This window comes from Trachurus trachurus, assembly GCF_905171665.1.
Source record: "Trachurus trachurus genome assembly, chromosome: 17".
NCBI lineage: Eukaryota > Metazoa > Chordata > Actinopteri > Carangiformes > Carangidae > Trachurus > Trachurus trachurus.
This window is the reverse complement of record NC_139900.1, coordinates 12,722,669-12,742,671: the sequence shown is the minus strand read 5'-3', so window position 1 is coordinate 12,742,671 and position 20,003 is coordinate 12,722,669. Positions and strand designations below refer to the sequence as shown.

The 20,003-nt window shown below is 42.1% G+C and overlaps 1 protein-coding gene across 2 annotated transcripts in view; it reads left to right on the top strand.

Annotated features, from left to right (window-relative positions):
- LOC311000692 (guanine nucleotide exchange factor VAV3-like) overlaps window positions 1-13,272 on the top strand; it is a 45,470-nt gene extending 32,198 nt beyond the window's left edge. For both annotated transcript variants that reach the window (XM_083991464.1, XM_083991463.1), the window contains exons 24-27: window positions 3,647-3,734; window positions 4,578-4,707; window positions 9,961-10,109; window positions 11,694-13,272. In XM_083991464.1, the coding sequence (XP_083847590.1) occupies window positions 3,647-3,734; window positions 4,578-4,707; window positions 9,961-10,109; window positions 11,694-11,735 (409 nt within the window). In that variant the 3' untranslated portion in view covers window positions 11,736-13,272. The remainder of the gene's footprint in view (window positions 1-3,646; window positions 3,735-4,577; window positions 4,708-9,960; window positions 10,110-11,693) is intronic.
- The last annotated feature ends 6,731 nt before the right edge of the window (window positions 13,273-20,003 follow it).

Here is a 20,003-nt window from a genome sequence, read left to right as displayed (position 1 = left end):
CGCACACTTAAGGACTACAAGGCATGAGCCAAATGAGGTTCAGGGAGGGAGAGCGCTGTGCAAAGTAACCTGACCGGTGCAGGCTGCATGTCTCTGCAACACAATGAAACGTACTGTTGATACGGAGGCAAATCAGGACCGCTCAGTAAAAGCTACAGCAGCACAACATGAAAATCACCCACACGGAGCAGTTAATGTCAGTATGAACAAGTGGCAGATACGTCGACAGCCGCTTGTTATATACTAGGTATGTATGAATTACTCCCCACTGGAGTGAACTCATGCACCAGGTCGCTAACATCATACCTCAGCTGTCAGTGAAGTTTCGCTGGGGTTGCATGCAAATACACGCAACTATTTCTAGGTATCTAAACAACTGAAAAGAGAAAAGAGAAGAAACAAACACCACATCAGAGGGTTTTAGTTGTTTTACCTCTGTATGTGAGACAAATGGCCACTTCAATTATGACTTTATACTTTACCCCTGGGTAATAAATCCAGGGTAAAGATCATTTTCATTGGAACAACTCAGCACAGTAGAAATAACAGGGATTAACAGGGTCACTGTTCCTGGAGACAGATGTCCCTGTTGAATCTCTCTTTTTTTGTATTTTTGTTCTAGTCCTCTGAGCATCAAATGTGAAATTTTGTCTTGATTATACTTGATTATAAGTAGAGAAGATCAATTTTCTTTAAGCAGGGCGAAGAAAATCGAAACTTTCTGCATGGCTAAACATTTAGAGAGAGGTGAGAAAATATGTTTGGAGTGCAGCAGCTCTTAACCACCTTTTCTAGTGACTTTGTTTGAACCTCACGTAGGTACCTAAACACTGCTGCTGCTGCTGCGGCTCATTTTTATTTCTCCTCATGGTCGGCTCAGTCCATACATCTCAACTGAACACAGCATGGGGGGAAAGAGGTGGAATTGGGTGATCTGTTTTACCATCTATCTATTGTCTCAGCTCTCCGCTCAGACATATGTTCAAGGAGGGGCTGATAGCTTTCATCATACTACTTGCCTGCTCTTTGGCTATCAATCTTAGAAATGGATTTCAGAAGACGGCGAGCAATGCACTTGAATTGTAGATAAAACATTCGTTCCTTTAGGCCCCAGTAAATGTCTGGCTTTATCTGCAAGCTAAGAGCCTCGGTATCCCTCCTCTGAAAAATCCAGCGCTGTCCATTTAATTTGAGAATATCTTTCAGGCTACATCAAAGCATGTTCCGTCCTAAAAAAAAGAGAAAGAAAAGAAAGGACTGTCGAGTCCTTTGACCTGCCATGAGGACTCTGAGAGATTATAATGATTAAAGGTGCACTCTGAAATTGTGTTTGGATGTAAGGACTATTTAGCCAGTGACACGCCATTCCAGCCCATTTGGTTTTTGTGGACTCATACGGTTCGCTCATTCAAAGCTTTGATGTACAGCGCCAGTTTTCTGAACACACCAATCCTAATTGCCTGTCTCACTGCTTAAGATCATTATCAGGATGGCCGTTTGAGATAATGGAGGTTTATACAGAGAGCTCCTGCTAATCAAGTGGAGCTGTCTAATGTCTAACGCTACAAGTGGCCATTTTGTACGTGTGTGCGCTGAATGATGTTTATGTGTTTGTGTGTGTGTCTGTGTGTGTAGCCTTCGTAGCCTACAGGAGAAAAGAAAAACTGAGCCTTTCGCCAAACAGGACTCATCTGCCTCCATGCGTTATGCATCATATACCTCGACACAAATCAATAATGTATTACTCCCCATATATTCATAATGTATCAGTGAATTTTAAGCGCGGCCATATTTTTCTCATTGGTTATATTCTGCATTGGGAGATTTATAACGCGGATCTCCAGTATAACTTGTACATCATCATATGGCAGACGTGCACTATACAGTCGTGTGCTAGAAATTGGCTTGACAGCACATCCCCACTTGTGTGCACACACTATATATAAACATACATACATACTGAGCAGTGTATATGTATTTATAAGGTCGGCCTACACTGCTTTTCAACAAAGTACTTATCCCCAGCTGTGGTTCACTCATGTCATATGATTATTTAATCAGTTAATAATTTAATCAGGCCTATAGCACACTCTCTCAAATGTACAATTATCTACAGTCAGTTTTTTCCTGTCATAGGTTAAGTGAGTACTTAAAATGACTTCTTCCAGTTTAAGGTTGCTTTTTGATATCAGGCAACACAGTAGACACAGAAAAAGGAAATTAAAGGGATAGTTCACCCAAAACTCAAATTTCACGTGCCTTCTCGGAGTTACGGGGGGGGGGGGGGGGGGGGTTGTGAATGGGGCTCACTTTTCTTCGTCCAAAAAGACACACCAAAAAACATCCAAATACCTCCATAGTGCTCGTCTGTAATGTCCGTCTTGTATTGAAGCCCCGACATGAGAGATTGTTCCGAAAAAATTAAATAAGTCTATAATTTAAGCTTGTTTGTAGCGGAAGCTCCCAGTGTCTCAGTTCACTGCTCTTCCTGTGTCAGTGCAAAACTGCAAATCACCGGCGGAACAATTTCTCATGTTTTCTCACATGACGAGCAGTATGGAGGTATTTGGATGTTTTTTGGTGTGTCTTTTTGGACAAAGAAAAGTGAGCCCCATTCACAACCATATGGACAAATACTGCTGCGCGGACCCCCCCCCCCCCCCCCCCCCCCCCCCGTAACTCAGAGAAGGCACGGAGGACTCTCCCAGCCCTTAGTCGACATGAGGGTGAGTAGATAATGAGTGAAATTTGAATTTTGGGTGAACGATCCCTTTAACTTCAGTGATTCTGTCAAATTGATTTCAAAATATACAATTATTTTCAAAAAACAAGCATAATGTGTTTCTCTATCACAACATCTTTGTCAAGATCTTGATAAATATAAATAGGCTACAGAGGTTCTTCAGCTGTCTGTGTGTATCATGTAATACAGCTGAACAGCAACACACACCAGTTGAATCATCATCTTTATTGCAGGACCGTTGTTCTAAACAGCATTAGTTTTAGCTACCATATGTCTACATAACAAACTGCCAAGTGATTTCCACGGCTGTAGTAATAACAGTAATCCACACCGGATCCTAATCATCAGCCAATCACTTCCTGGTAGAACAAAAGCTGCTCGAGTGTTTGGCACAGAAAATATGTTTTTTAAAGTCTAAATAAGAAAAACAATGCCACCAAAAATGTTGTTGCTGTGGATTTGGGAATTTTACAAGATGATTCAAGTTGGAAAAAAACAACAACCCTTTTTTCCTTTTCTCCAACTTCTTCCCTTTCTTGTTAAATACAAGGTAAGGATGTTAAATGCCTTAGTTATAGTTATAGTGGATATTATTTAATTTGAAGGGTTGACAAGCCAGAAAGGTTAAATGATTGGTATATAGTTTAAGCTGCTGCGGTGATTACAAGGTAAAACTCTTTGACCCTATGCTACTTATTATAGTTCTGACGTGAAGTGAATTTGGTCTGATTTCTACAGTGGGGGAAAACCCAAGGCGATCTTGTCAAATGTTGTCGCAGGGCTCAGCATGGTAACCGTCGGCCGGCGCAGACAGACCTTCGTGACGGTTCACCATGGAGACCTGGATTGATGTGGAACCATGTATAGTTGATTAGCAGCCCATGTCTTATTCATTCTCCACAGGTTCAACGATAAAATCAAGCACATTAAGATCCTGACCAAGGATGGCTGCTTTTACATCGCTGAGAGCCGACTGTTCAGGACCGTCCTGGTAACTCTCAATGCATTTCTGTCTTAGCATTAATGAACATAATCATTTTGACATTATCCTACTTTTAGAGTACAGTATGGCGCTCTCTTGGGATAAACCACAGCATGCAAGAAAAAAAATGCTTATATGTTGTACAATGATAAAAAATATAGTGGCTTATTTTTACACATGATTTCTGTTCTTATACTTTAAAGGGATAGTTCAACATTGGGCATATGGCAAATTAGCCCATTGCCATAATCCCTATAGTCTTAGCAGTAGGTTTGTTACCTTTAATTGTCGGTGCAAGCTATTTTTAGAACAGAGGAGCAGAGCCGTGAGCTGCTCAGAGCTACGCTAAAGAGGCTATTGGGATTTCTTGGTTTCCCTCATCAAACTCATCAAATACACAATCCAACAACTCCAAAACGCTCTGGTGGACAAGTTGTGACATTCACCACACTATGAGATAATAACATAACATTGCGAGACACAGTTGTTTTAGAGGTAAATTCATGTAAAACCGCTCCGTAGCATAGCTCTGAGCAGCTCGCGGCTCTACTCCGCCACTCTGAAAATAGCTTGCACCGACATTTAAAGTAACGAACCTAAGACTATAGGGATTATGGCAATGGGCCAATTTGCCAAAATGTTGAACTATCCCTTAAAAGCTAAATTGTGGTTGAGAACCTTAGTATTGACAGCTGGTGAATTGTCAGGATCAAACAAGCATCTTCTCTATTCACAGCCTTTACACATGTCTTTGCTTTCTTTTCTATACATTTGTACACAGTGCCACACAGCTTTAAGGTGACTTCCTAATGTTAAGAGCATGTTCTGTGCTATTGTGCTTGTTTTACACAGGACTTGGTGGAGTACTACAAGCACAACTCTTTGAAGGAGGGTTTCAGCAGTCTTGACACCACTCTGCAGGTTCCCTATAGGGAAACGTCCAATGGAAACATGCCCAGGGCCATTACCAATGCTGGCAGTGGTGAGTCCTCACACACATCCAGGTTACCTCCTAGAGACCGTCTGACAGGTGAAAATGCTACCAGCTCAGATCAGATCTTGACCTGGTTATGGTTGAAAGCCGTTCTGAGCATGTCTTTTTTTTTTTTTTTTTAGCTTCTGCTGTCCACTTCAGGTGAAATAAGGGGTGTTGTTTTTCCCTGGGAAAGTTGGACCTGTTTTTGAAGCCTCTCTGTATTATCAATGGAAACATGCACTTCCCAGGTCATTACATAGACAGAACAAAAACAAGCTGATGGTACAGGTAGTTTGCTGGAATGCGTATCTGTCTTGCAATATCTTGTTACAGTAAACAGCTAATGCACTGTGCCCCTCACCTCCATGGACTACACGGAAATGTCTTAGCTTACATTACAGAATCTTGCTGACGGAGCATTTGCTTGGTTATTAGCCTACACTCAAAGCTAAGACTGTGTCTTAATACCCGAGGCTGTCCTATCTTTGACGTGTGAGACATGCTAGAAATATTTAGCACAGCATAATGAACTCACACGATTCCCTGTGGAACGGCGCAGGGTGAGAGACGGCAGCACTTCTCCTTGGGAGTCATCCCTCCTCAGTTTTGCTTGGTTGAGCCTCTTTTGTCATTTACATAATAAAGTTAAATAAGACATTCCCAGCACGTGTATAATGTCATCGAGATTTAAATACAAGATATTGTCTCTCCTTATAACATGGCATCTAGACCTTGGTCAGATTGTTATATTCAGTTGTCTTCAAATACAGTTGTACTTCCTGCAATTTATATTAAATGAAAATGTGGGACTAAATTGGATTTACAACTTTTCAATGAAAACTTGGATATTTTTTAAATTCTTTGAAGTTCTTCAATGAAGTTCCTACTATGAAATCGTAAAAGTTATTATTTTCTTAAAAAAAAGAATAGTGTGTGCTAATTAGGCTAGCACTTTCTCCCTTGTCCTAGTCTCTATGCTAAATTTAACTAATTGCCTCCTGTCTCCAGAGACATATTCAAACATATTGATCTTCTAATCCAACACAAGCCAGACTACCTTATACAAACTAGTCAATGCAGTCACATTTAAGCAGCATTGTACTCTGTGTGCATTTCCACTGCTGTGGTTTTCCATACCCACATATAAGATAGGCATATTTCAGATAGCATGGTAATATCAGGTGTAAATGGGCTAACAGAGAGACGCAGAGAATAAAAGGAAAGCATGGAGTAAGAGAGATAAAGGGAGAGCAAGACTAGACAAAAGAGAAAGCGAGAGAGACAGTGAGTGAAAGAGAGAAAGGAGCCTCGGCATCTCACCAGGCTTGGCAGAGAGGTCCCAGTTAGGGCCCAATGCCCCAGGCAAGCACCAGGAGCCTGCTACTCCAAACGTCACACTCCACACGCTGCTCAGCTCCGAGATGGCTTCACAATTTTTCTGACAGGACATGACATTTCACTTGGGCTGGCAGCGAAGAAAACTGTGTGACAGCCGCCTGCTGACACACACCTGGGGGATACCCCTGGTCCAACTGAGAGACCGTGGCTGTTTCCACAAAACTGGGAAAAGTTTGCAAATATGATCTGATGCAAAAGAGCAGGAAGCAGCTGGAGGTAAACTGCCTTAACTTAAAGAGAGCTGTTCGTGTAAACAACCGCAGTTGCTGCAGCAGCAGCAGCAGCAGCAGCAGCAGCAGCAGCCGAGGTAAGCAGAGGAAAGCTGGAACAAAGTCAAAGTTAGCCCTTTGTGTCTGCTCGGATGTAAAATTCTGCTACATCCTTGTCCCCCTGCCTCCTTTGGCAGCGTCGGTCTCACAGCGCATCAAGCTTCAAAGCTCTGCAAGAGGTGTTTTTGTGCATCACTGCCATTCAGTGCGCTTCCTTCTGTGAGAAAGCCTTGACAGACCTGCCGTTGCCTCAGTGCATTCTGGGATAGATTATTATTGCCTTAAGTCGTCCACCCCCATAGACAGACTTAGTGTGGGCACCGCGTTCTCTTTCTGGTAAACAGCCTTTGCAGAAAGACAGATGTCATACCGAAACAAAACAAAAAAAGAAAGAAAGAAAGAAAACACACGCACACACATACACACAAAAAAAATGGATTGAATCCCAAAACAGACACCTCTAGCAAAGAAAACAGAATGCAAGACTGAGAAAACAATCACAAGATGCAGAACTACTGAAAAGCCATCAAAACTCTGGAGTAATTTGTTTGGAGAAACCCCAGCCAGCCAGCGCCTTTAATTAAGTCTGACTGAGAAGTTTTTGTCTGTATTTGAGTGAATCTTAGAGCTGGGAAATAATTTTAGAAACCATGAGGTAAATACCAAGCCAATCAAAATCTGACTCAAGATCTGACAATACGTCGGAAAATATTAGAGAATTTATTAGACAGGTGGAAAACTTTATTAGCTATTTCAGGACATTTTAATGGCAATAAACTGCAGTATAGTGCTGGTTCCCAATCCAATGTCCAGCACTTGTGTGTTTGTATAGTCTGTGTGTATAGTTGTTTGTGTGCGCCCCGATCAGACAAGCAGTAGACACGTATTGACCTGTATTTACTTATCCCTTTGGGGGAGAGGAAGAAGGCATGGAACCATATTGTTGTGTTGACAGGAGGTGGTTTTCTCAGTGTGAGGGTCTGCTGGCTCAGATGGGATTTCATACGGGAACAGATGTCCCTGGCTCCGCGGTGTGGAATCCCAGCCGATGCCTTGTTACGGCTCCGTGCTGTGCCCAGACGTATACTTACCCCCATGCTGCTGCTTTGGCTCACCTGGTCTGAAGCTCAAAAGGTTGTTATCGCAAATTATTATGCAGTGTGACCTGGGGAAGGTTGTCGCATTTTCACAAACTGGCCAGAAGTATATATGGACATATGGGCATATTATAACCCCTCAATGTGAGCTTGTGTCATTGATATTATTGCATCATCTATCCTATACCACAGGGTTTTTGCAGCCTGTCTGCTGGCATTTGCTCCCATTTAGCCACGAGAGCTTCAGTGAGGATGTTAATTAATGTTGGATGATAACGTCTGCTGTTCCAGTTTGTCTCAACGGTGTGAAGCTGGGGTGAGGTGGCAGTGGCAGTCGGGGACACCGCTGGACCGGATCAGGCAGGGAACTGGAGAAAAAGCAGCTGAACAGATGAAGTCGGATGAGATTTTGAATGTGACACCTCTCATTTCTTGGCAGGGCTTTATTCTGGCTACTGCCACGTCGCTGAACTGAGCTCAAACCATGAAAAACATAAACTACTATACACAACACAAAAGTGTGACATCAGCTGCTTAATTGAAGCATCTTTTCCTGGCCATTGTTACGTAGAAATGTGTGTATCTGCCAGGTTACGTGACAAATTATCACACTTACACTGTTTTTCCCACACGTCCTTGCTTTTAGCTTTTTCTTTGACTTTGATACCCCGCCACCCCATCCCCCTTTCTTTCTTTCTCTCTCTCTCTCTCTCTCTCTCTCTTGCTCTCACACTCCCTCTCTGTCAAACTTGTGTTTACTTTGCTTATGTTCTCTCTTTGCTCCCACCATGGCCTGAACCCCTCATCACTCGCTTCGTTTCTCTGTAGTTCCTCCTGGCAGCTGCAGCTTTGTTCCACCCTCCTCCTCGCCTTTCTGGTCAGGTACAGGTACAGCTTTTCTATTCTCTTTGTGTCTCCCCTGCTGTATTCCCACATTTCCACGTTTCCAAAGACAAACTGTTTTTTTTTCTTCCCCTAGCTGTCTCTGTTAAATAATGTAGTTAAATGGAGCTGATTTTGCGTAATATTGCATAAACCATTAAAAAAAAAGATATTTGAGGAAGGGGGGTAAGAAACCCCATCCACATAATCCTCCTGTAATTCCAACAACAAGCAACCACTGCTGACATTTATGTTTTGGTAAAATCCAACAATGGAGCTATTGCTATTGGCTATTAGCTAATTAAAAATGAACATACACTTGTTTGGTCTCACTTGTTAATGAACAGCAAAAGATATGTCACACAATAAAAATATGAAGTTAAGGGTTGTTATTCACTTAAAGTTGTGACTACAAGTCAAACAACAGCAGCAACCATAATAAGAAATAATGAGTAAATAAGTCAGAATAATTAGTTTCTATTTGTTCTTTTTCTTTTTTTTTCTTGTTTATCATTCTGCTGACATGGCTTCACTGCAGCATAACAGCCTATGACATTGATTTTGTCTATCTCTGTGTGCATGAGCATATGTATATGTATGTGTGGGCCTCTGTATAGGATATCTCCCCATGTGTGCTTGCATGAGGGAGTAGATGAATTCCTTTCATCCAGCATATCTTCCCACTTGTATCCTCTGAAATGTCTACACGTAAGGTAAACAAACCGATGCACACCAGCGTTCACGTGTAAAACAAGCCCTGACGTGCATGTGTAGGAATAACCTTGTATAACCTGGTAGGTGCCGATGCAGTGCATGAGCCAAGTTGAGCATTAACTTTTAATAAGATCAAGGCATGACAACGATAACCCTTGACCTCTCATCTCTACTTTGTGCGTGGCACTGCCGAGCTGGGCGGCCTTACTGTATATAGCTCTCCTCTGTGAATCTGCTCTGTTCTCTCATCTCTGTCTCTGCTGTCTTGCTTTTCTACTTATGACTCAGACCCATGAGTCAAGGCCTTTATCATTCTTACAAGATAACAATAGTTATTTTATTATGGATAACGCCTGTGGGAAATGTGTTTTATTTCATTTTATAAAGGACATAAGAAGATCCACATGGACGTGATTTTGATAATAGTATCAAACTGTATCTAAGAGGTAGATAAAGTAGTTTGAGTTGAACTGAGTTGCTCTGAGATGAACTCTGATCATCCTTGGAGTCACACAAAGCTTCTGGGTGAACTTAAATGTTGCACCAAACATACTTATCACTAAAATGTCCTTCTCTTACAAGGATGTTTGGTGATAAAGGGGAACATTTCGATGAATGCACAGAGAAAAAGTGGCTTCAAAACTGTGGGCGATTCTCCAAACACTGAATGGTTGGGCGTCAGAGGTAGACAGACGAGCAGAAAGGACTAGCTTGAAGTAACACCTGTAAACCATACTTTCAGATTAGAATCTAAATAAATTATGGTATGGAGGGTGATATTTCTTGGTGAGTCATTGATGGCAAAGAGCTCTATGAAATCACAGTTGGGAGCGTTCTTTGAATATTTGTAAAATCTACTATAGTAATAATTCTAATGATTGTAGCGCTCTCTGTCTCAGTCTTTTCCCCCAGGGTGGTGGGTGTTGCAGTGGCGCGCTACGACTTTAGCTCCAGAGACACACGGGAGCTCTCGCTGCTGCAGGGAGACGTTATCAAGATCTACACCAAGATGTCCAACGGCTGGTGGAAGGGAGAGGTCGACGGCAGGGTAGGTCTTCTGTAGGGTCCTGTCCTGTCATCATGGCACTGTTATATAAGTGATAGCTACTTTTTAATTTCTTTACACATCATGCATTACAATCCCTATATCGTATCATTTTCTGCTGTCAGTTAATTTGAATAATTAATCACTCTCTTCCCACTCAGTGCTTAAAGGGAGTGAAACATTTTAAAAGGAAGTGTTAACTTGTCTGTGCAGCAGAGTTTCAGTGCATCTATCGACCTGGCCTACTAATATTTTAGATTTTAAACTAATTAAAGGGACAACGAGGAGTTTCTATTTGGTTATAAAAAAGTCTCACGTTAATGTGGATGAATCTACGCTACCCACACTTGTTAATGGCTCCATTTTCGATAAATATATCGTTTTGTCTCTATCGTTCCTTACTTTAGGTTTCGATTGGGTTTGATGATTGGGTTTCTGGTTGGTTTAGGGGTAATATAACGGTTGGAAATACTTGGGACTGTTTAGTGGTGGGAAGCCGGTGAGGGATCATTGCATCAGTTATTATATGGAGGGTGGTGTGATCTTCACATGGTGGGATGGGGTAGAATAATGCCCCCTTGTGAGGCAGCTGAGTTAAGAGTTGAGGTTTACAGGAACTATAATCTTAAAGCAGAAGTGAGTGATCCGGTCGTTTTCGCTAATGCTGCGTTCCAGGCAGGCTTTTGAAATCGTAAATTACAGCTTCAAGTCACAACTTACGACTTTGTAGCGTTCCAGGCAACCCACTCGTGTTTTTCCGACCTGTTTTACCGGTGAAAGTCACTATAACGGCCACTCGTAACTTCCGACCGGTGAACTCGTACCAGATCGAACTGGTACCACTTCACGGTCGGAAAAATACGAGTTTCCTTGAACGCACCATAACAGTCCTCGTCGCTACGTCACCACATTCACGGCGTTCCTTGGCTGCACACACAGCCCTGCATGCCGTTCTCTCTCCTCATTGGATAAAAACTGTAGGATACGATAAATGTTTTCTCTTCGGCTCAGAGCAGAGCAGAGGGACTGAGAGACTCTCACTATCACTCACTTCTGCTTTAAGACAATTTGTTTTTCAAAATTCTTTCTTTCTTTCTTTCTTTCTTTCTTTCTTTCTTTCTTTCTTTCTTTCTTTTTTTCTTTCTTTCTTTCTTTCTTTTTATTTATTCCAACCAAGGCAATTTCACAATTTGACCATAATAAAAACAAAAAAACAAAAAACAGCATTTCAAGCTGACTTTTCTACAAGGATCATTGGCTACTTTTGTCTAAATTTCTGATTGCTATTTCCTTTAGCATTTTCTTGGCTTGGAAAACATTAGTACAGGTCTTTAATTCATTACTTTGAGAGTTCCATAGTTTGACTCCAACTACAGAGATACACATGTGCTTCAAAGTTGTCCCGTGCAAAGGGGTGTTAAAAATGAAACTTCCTCCTTTGTTCTTCATCCTCTGATCTGATAACAAACAATTGTTGTATACTTTCTGGTAATATTCTATTTTTTGCTTTATACATTACAGCCAATTAAGATGGAGAAGAGTTTCACTGCTTGTCTCTGAATTGTGTCACATTTTGTGTCTTCTCAGGTGGGCTGGTTTCCCTCCACTTATGTGGAAGAGGAGGACTGACTTTGCTGGTCTAATGACATTAAAAGCTGACCACCTCTGCTGGGCGCGACACCGCTCATCCACTCTCTCTGCCCTGCGAGTCAGATCTCTTTGATAAAAACCCAGAGACTCGGACTGAAGAGGAAGCGGCAGCGGCAGCGCCCTCAAAAGCCTCCTGCCCTCTGACAGACTCTCACACGGAGCAGATGTCAAATCACAGATTCCAGGAACGTCGCGCTGTTCCTCGTCTCTCTGCGGTCCTCTCTGCCCCCCGTGGCCCACTGGGAAGTGCATGAGCTGTTACCCTGATGATAACCCTGCTCTCCCTTCTTCCCACCCACTCACCTTGTCTTATTATTGATGACTCCATCGGCTGGCGTAAGACTTGCCTTCGCTGTCATCATGTTTCGATACCAGGAAGGCTCAGTCACCCAGCTGGGACGCAGATCCTGCTGACAGCGCAGCGCCCAGGTACTCCACCACACTGAGATGCAGGAGCTGAGGAGCTTTGACTGTTGTTGGGACCCTATAGCCGTCAGACTTCCGTGTGCAACTTTCCGTCAAAGACTCATTTTAATTTTTAAATTTGAAATCGCTGGACTGAGACTAACTATGTGGTATTTAAATGCGATCGCTGAAACGTGACTATGCACAGTTTGACAAAAAAAGGAGGGAGGATTGATCTCTCTCTCACTTGCAATGTGTTTGCAGTGTTAATGACTAGTCTTGTTGAGCTACAAGCAGTTCAATCCTACTATGACAGGAAATCAAGCCTGGAGACAAAGTAGAAACTTTTTCCTCCACTTTTATAATTTCTTTCCAATGACAGTATTTATTTGTCTTCATGACACATGGAACTGGTTGAACTGCTTTAATTGTTCCCTCCCAAATTTAGCTATACAGCAACAGTTTGACTAACTTTGTTGGTAAAAGCTGCTGGTTGGTGGATTTTGTCCACTTCAGACAAAATCAGGTTTGCCTGTTTCCACTCTATATGCTAAGCTAAACTATGCAACCATCATCTATAGCTTCAGATATAGCAGACAGACACGTTACATCAGTATTGTCATCAAATTCCAATGTGCTCCCAATATATAAAAATGTTCTTTTAAGCCAAAAGGGCAGAAATACAACTGCGACCGGTCCCATGAGAATAAATGAAAATGGGGAGGGATGCACCCATGTTTCAAGACGTTCCTCATGTTACTGTAATGTCACTTAAGGAACAAAAAAAGTGTCCAGTTCTCATGTTAGGCTTCAGACATGTGAAGTCATCAAAGAGAAAAAATATGTATGCACAAAAGGAATTACAAAGCCAAACAAGATTTAAAGCAGCATGTGTGGGGCAGACTGTGTAATTGGAGGTATATGTCTATATTTCACTGTGAGCCCCTTCATCTTTTCATCATTCACGGTGGAAACCAGAGAGCCCTTTTACATTCCATGGATTTTTGTGTTTACCTCGACTCTTTTTGGTTTCAGAATGAATGATTCAAGGGTGATGTAACAGCTGTTCACTGTAGTGCAAGGTAGCACAAGGGCGTCAAGTGATACTGTTTCCCTACAAACGTTAACACCCCCACTAACCATGTGTGTGACATCAATATCTAATAAAAGCATACTCTTCGAATTATACTTTTTTTGAAATTTGAGAGGCTATTTTCCCCCCTTCTCAGACAAATGTTACTTTGCAGGAACAAAGGCTTTTGCAGTTTCATCACATCGCGCCCCTGTCTGACACCGGCATCGTGGGGGGTTCAGTGCAGAATCGGCTCTGCTCAAATAATGGCCAACAAACAGAACAGAGAAATGAGAGAGGCGCCTGGGTACAGCTGCGGTAGAGGAACAAGTACATGTAAAGCAGAACTAGGAGACAATCCTGGATCCCCTTTCACCGAAGCTCTTGTTTTCAATATGAGATCATCTCTCATGTTAGTTATGACACATTTGACTGTGTTGGACTGGTTTTCAAGAATTACACCATGATAAGTTTCAAGGAAGGTAGGGTAAGGGTAAAAGGTACATTGTGTAGGAATTACTCCCATCTAGCGTTGTGGTTGTATATTGCAAGCAACACAGTCGTATTTTTCATGCTGCATTCACGTGAAATTAGGCAGACGGCAGATGGACGACAGCCGCTGCACGTAACGGCATAAACAAGCCTTTATGTAAACAAGTGGCCCATCAGCATGAGGCAAAACAATACATGTGACAATATGTTGTCATGGCGATGTGGTATTGTTTACCTGACCCACGTTTTACCGGCTTTCTCTGGACTTCTGTGACTAAAATGACATCTGGGGCCTCATTTATCAAAGAGGGTGTAAAACTGCTACTAAATATTTGCGTACGGCGAAAAGACGAAAATGGCGTACACCCTAAATATTTACACCTTTTTCAGATCAGTCAAACTGTGCGTACGCACAACTCTCCGCAATAGATCACACAGGACTCGAGAATGGTGCACACGTGAACACACCTCTTACTCCGCCCCCGGAACGCCTATATAAACTATATATGGTCAGCACGTGCATATTTAATTAGCCATGTGCTCTCTGTGGCGCAGCAACTTTTGTGACAACAAAGTGACAACGGAGACATCGGGCGGAGGACGGGGGAAAGAAGCGGAACTTCTCCGCTTCTCTGAAAGCAGATACACGGGCAATAAATAAGTCAGAAAATGATCTTGCATTTTAATAAGCTACAATAAAAACAAAAACCTCCCAAATCTCAACAAAAGGGAGCAGAAAGAAGAAGAATCTTATGTAATCTGCCCGTTTATCCCAGAAAATCTATTTTTTTTTTCTTTTTACCTAGATGTTAAAACAATGTAGGAAGCAGGACGATAGTTACCATTACTTTGCACGCCTTCCTACTACACAGTTACAGCTCTACTGGACTCGGTTTAGGTCATTTTCCATTACAGCTGAGTCCTTCACAGTTCCTCCTCAGGCCGCGTTGTCTCACTCTTTCTCTCCTCTCGTCAGCTCCAAACACACGTGCACCTCGTTAACTCAGGTGACAGAATAATAACAGTCTCAGTAGCTGCAGATCAGTGTGCGCTGCTGCCGGTGTGTTTTTAAACTTGGATGGTTTGATCCTTGTCGGACGTCACACAGCCTAATCAAAAAAGCAAAATCCACAATGCGCTCTGTTTATCAATTAACATAAAGCCTAGTGTTATTATAGAGCGGGTTGGATTGCCAGCATCAACGGTCAACTACTACCACAATTACTTTAAAAAATCCTCTGTGCTCTTCTAAATGTACTCCGCTCCTCTCTCCCTCTCACACTGCAGTTCTCTGACTCAGCAACGGTGTCGCCAATTCCTCCTGTTCCTCAAAAAAGGCGTACGCCAGGGTCAAAATGGGTGTAAATGTCCGCACTTTTCCCCGTCAGGTTTTGGCTTGATAGATCCCAAATTTGGCGGAGAAAAGTGCGTACGCACAAAACGAGGGGAAAATGGCGTAAAAAAAGGTGTATCCACAATGATAAATGAGGCCCCTGGTTTGTTACCAACAGCCGTCTGCCCGACTGCAGGTGAATGCAGCATCAGTGTAACGCTCCATTCCTCCTCACTGCGTTACCGCGGTGACTTTTCACAGACGCCACCTCAACCTGAGCCGACAGCTCCAGTGTCTCCGCTGAGTTTCCGTGGTTTCCTACCGTCACGCTGCCACTGAACGTAAAAACATGGCGACACCACATGGCAGCCAGCACAGAGCTTACCCCCTCCATGTAGATATGAATGATATGAACGGCTAATTCAGAGCTGAAAGGAACACTTCAGTTTGTTGATGGGGGGGATTACTGATTAATGAAAAACATACTTTTGAACGAAATAATCGATTTTTGTGAATAGATAACAGGAGAAGTTACACAATGTCCCTTTAAGGTTTAGGGTCATGGATTTGGGGCAAGGAAACAATCTTTGAGCACCTTTCATCACCATTTTCCACATGCAAGCTGTTATTTTCAACAGAAGATCATTCCTCTCCTGTTAGTTTTGACACATTCAACTAATTATAACAAAAACCATACCTGCGACCCACGCTTGAGCATGTGAGAGCCCTTTAGGACTCCCACATTTATCTCCGTTTTGCAGGTGGCAGTCATTTGTGAGACATGGTGCAGCCTTGTTCGTTAAAAACAAATCCCATGTCTTCAGCTTCATTGATCTTCTAATCCAAACCATATAAGAATGTGACTGTAGAAGTAGAAAATCTCAGTGTAGGCCATATCAGTGTTTTTTGTCTGATCCATCTGTTGTATTCATTGTTCCAAAAAGCTGCATTATCTCATGCAGATAAAGAGCAAATGGCCGGAGGTATGGTGTGAGGGCAGATTTGAATTTCTACAATAGTAATTTGTTCTGTAGGAATTTCTGTGTGCGTGGTCGAGCTAATGTCACGATGATGATGATGTTTCCATGGAGAACAACAGTGGCCTGGTGTATTTGAATTGAACAAAATCCTACAAGTAGGATTGGATGGGTAATAGATGGTGTAAAGCTACAGACATTTGCTTTGTCTTCAACAACTGAAACTGTAACAGAATGACACTGTTTAGTTTCTTCAATGTCATTTTCCATGACAAGTTTCAAGGGTTAAACAGGGACAAAATATGTGTGTCTAAGTGGGTATTAGGAACAGATATTCAAAGCTCAGGATCAAGATCAGATCCACTCCACACTCTGTACACTAGATGAGACAGATTGTACCTGAACAATCTATTGTTGCAAAACTTGCAATAGTAACTTCTGTTTTCAGACACTGGAACATTAAACAACTTGTAGCTTTCTTTCTCAAGCAGGTTGTCGAAGCATCAACACCTGACAGACGACATCCAAGCCAGAGGAGCTCCCCCACTGGATGACCATGCCCCGACTGGAATTCAAGCTGCTGTAATTGAATTGAATTGAATAGTGAGTCAATACTTAATGAGTTGTGATGTATATAGGACAGGAAAAACTGTTGAGTTAGTTAAGTTAGTTTATCTAGTTGATTTAAGGTTTTCTGATACCAGTTATTCCACAAAGCCACATTACCCAGAAAGAGCCAAATTTATCTATTTGGTGTTGCAGACCGATCGTCTGATCAGATGCAGTCAATATTAAAATCAGTTTAAGGTTAGGGCGTTAGGGATAGAAAAAGCTTACGTTTTACTTAGACGAAACTGGTGGGAAAATCTTAAAACGCAGCCCCAGCATTTTCATCTGGATGCCCAAAACTGATATTTTGTGAAACGATGATGTCCTGCCCCCACCACTGAAGCTCCGTTTTCGTGTAGACAAGGCCTAAGGGTACGTTAATCACCCCTCAGTGTGTCTGAGTCTGAATGGGTATTACTCCTGGCCAGAAAAGGGCATGCTGATGGGACTCGTATGGTTGGATAGAGGACAGATACGGCTACCTGTGTGTGTATTTTGGTGCCCCTAGCGGCTTCCTTTGGTATTAGGGTTAGGGGAAAGGTTTAGGGTTAGGGCTTTTACTCACAAATCCCCACAACAGTAATACACTGTGGGTCCTCCTTGGAGTCCAGTATCTTTCCCAAGTCATCAAACCACCAACCTACTGGTCAGTGGACAGCCTGCTCAGTCTCCTGAGCCACAGTCCCCCAGAGGGTGTGTTTTATTAAAATATTTTGTGTGTTTGTTTTGTTGGACTACAGCTTTTGGATTTTAAAATATCACAGTTTTAATGAAAGCCTGAAGCCTTTGTTTGCCCACAGGTTATTAGTTTCCCTTTTTTCTTTTCTTTTTTTTGACTGTGTGTCAAATATTATTTGCAAAACAAAAACTTACTGCTGGTAGCTACATTAATATCTCTCTCACCATAGATTCAGAAGTCACTTCAGTTAATTCAATGAGAATGAGTCAATTTAAGTGTTCATATAGTTATAAAGATACATTTTTTTACACACCACAACATTTTTACAGGTTTTTATCTTACATTCCTTCAGTGGACCCGTTGCTCCCTTTTTTAACTGTATTTTTCACCACCTGTTTGTCAGTTGTTGTGCTCTTTGTATTGTTTTATACAGTTGAATTAATTCATTTCCTTTTGTACTGAATATATTTTGAAATATAGGGTTCAACTGAAACACACAGCCACATACGTATGTGAATGCATTTATTCCCCAGCACCTACACAATATCAGTATTCCTGTAATGTAAACACTCCCTCAGGCTTACTTTCCCCCCACCGCTCTGCAGCCTCTCTAATGACCAAACTCAGCAGAGGGAGGGCTCTGCTGTGCTAACAGTAACCCTCCCGTCACAAAGAGGCAGAAAGAATGGCTCCCCTAATACTCTTCCTCTCCTTAATCTGCCTGTTCCTGTCTTAGCCAAAGAGATGAAAGGCGACGACAGAGAAGTTGGACAGGAGCCAGAGAGAGAGAGAGAGAAATGGGTGTACAAGGTTGCGTGGAGTAGATAAAGCACAGGGAGAGCGAGGATGGGTGTGTGTGTGTGTGTGTGTGTGTGTGTGTGTGTGTGTGTGTGTGTGTTCATGTGAGAGCGAGAGACAATAGGCAGACATAGTAAGAGAGAGAAGGAAAGACAGGGAGAGAGGAAGCCATGCATCACCTTCATCTGTCTGAATGATCTCCTTAACCCTGGGTCTTTGCCAGTCAGCCCCTCTGGATCTCTGTATGGGGGTTAAACAAGGATTTAGCAAAAGCTGAAGCTGCCCTCAAATACGGTGAGCTCTCAGTTCCCCTCAAAAGGGCTCGACTCTCCGAAAGACTTTATCTGTGAGATTTATATCCAGCCGCTGACTTGTGACCATCAAACTCCTTACAAAATCATAAAACTACGGCAACAGAATTTTTCGTTATTCTGACATGCTACATAAAAAGCTGCCGTGCAGGAGGAAAGAGGAATCGAGAAAAGCTAGTTCTCCAACAAAATCCACAGCAGTTCTTGGCAGTGACACTTGCTTCATAATTTAATTGACAATAGCATGAAATCAGGATTTGACTGGAGGAAAAAATGTTAAAGCTACCTGTATGTGCAAACAGGGTATTTACACAGTGTTTTTTCCATTACTCAAAAAGAGTCTTGATGAATGGAGGATCTTTTTTGAGCTAAAAACTATAAAGGCAACATTCCTCTCACCTTCACCACGCCTTTCCCAAACTTAATCAAACACTTTTTTTTTTTCCAGCGAGGAGAAATAATTTGGAAACGTATACAATATATCTTGAGATGGCAACATCGATGATCAATGGGCTGAGCAACGGATTGCAAAGATATTTCAAAAAGCACCATCCGACAATTGATTAGTTCTTGTGGAATGTGCAAAGAATGATGATGAGAATTTGAGAATGAGAGAAGCAGAAGAGCTGAAAAAGATGGAAATGTGAGTTGGAACAAAAAAAGAGTCTGCCTGAGTCTGTTCATTTTGTTTATAGTTACAAGGACTTATGGGAAAATGTTTTGGGTCAGTGAAAGGCACCATCATTAGCCTTAGATGTCAACTGGTCAATATTGCAGCAACTGTTGGATGGATTTCCATAAAACCTTTTTTTTTTTCCTTTTAAAGAATATTCATGCACATGATGAAGCATTGATGTTTATTGGACTGTCATAAAGTCTGATTGATAGTCAAGGTCCATAGGAGTTATTACCCTGTGAGTCTAATTTATCACTTACGTATCTACAGCTGATCAATAGCTAAAAGTTAGACAGGAATATGAATCTTTTTTAACATGATCATGATCGTCAGGCCAAATTCTCACTTTTATTCAATACTTAAATTTAAGACTAAATAAATACCCACAATACTTGAAAACCCCCCTGCTAACATGATAAACTGAGATGATACCGTGGCAAATTTTACCTGCGTGAAATCGGCATGTCAGCATCCAGAGTTTGGTGCTTCACTGTGCCTGAAAATTGCTGCAAACTGCCTTAACAGTTTAGTGTTTGGGGATTGTAATGATGCATTATTATTATTATCATTAATAGAAATACAATCAACCAGTATTGTCCAGGAATTGAGATGAGTTTATCCGGGGAAAGGAAGGAATGAGGGAGAGAAGAGAAGGCAAGGACATGGCCACCCTCCCTCCTCGCCTGGATGGTGTTGCTAAGTCTCTGTGAGGACTCTATCAGTGCAACCCAGCAATTAAGATCTCACAGATCAAAGCAGCCTAAATGAGCTAATCCTCTGAGAACCGCTGCTCTCTCCTCCTCTGTCTATCTCTCTCTTTTCCTTTCTATCCCTCCCTCACCCTCGTTACTTCCTCTTGACTCATGACTCCGTGTGCTGACTGCGCTTTGATGCT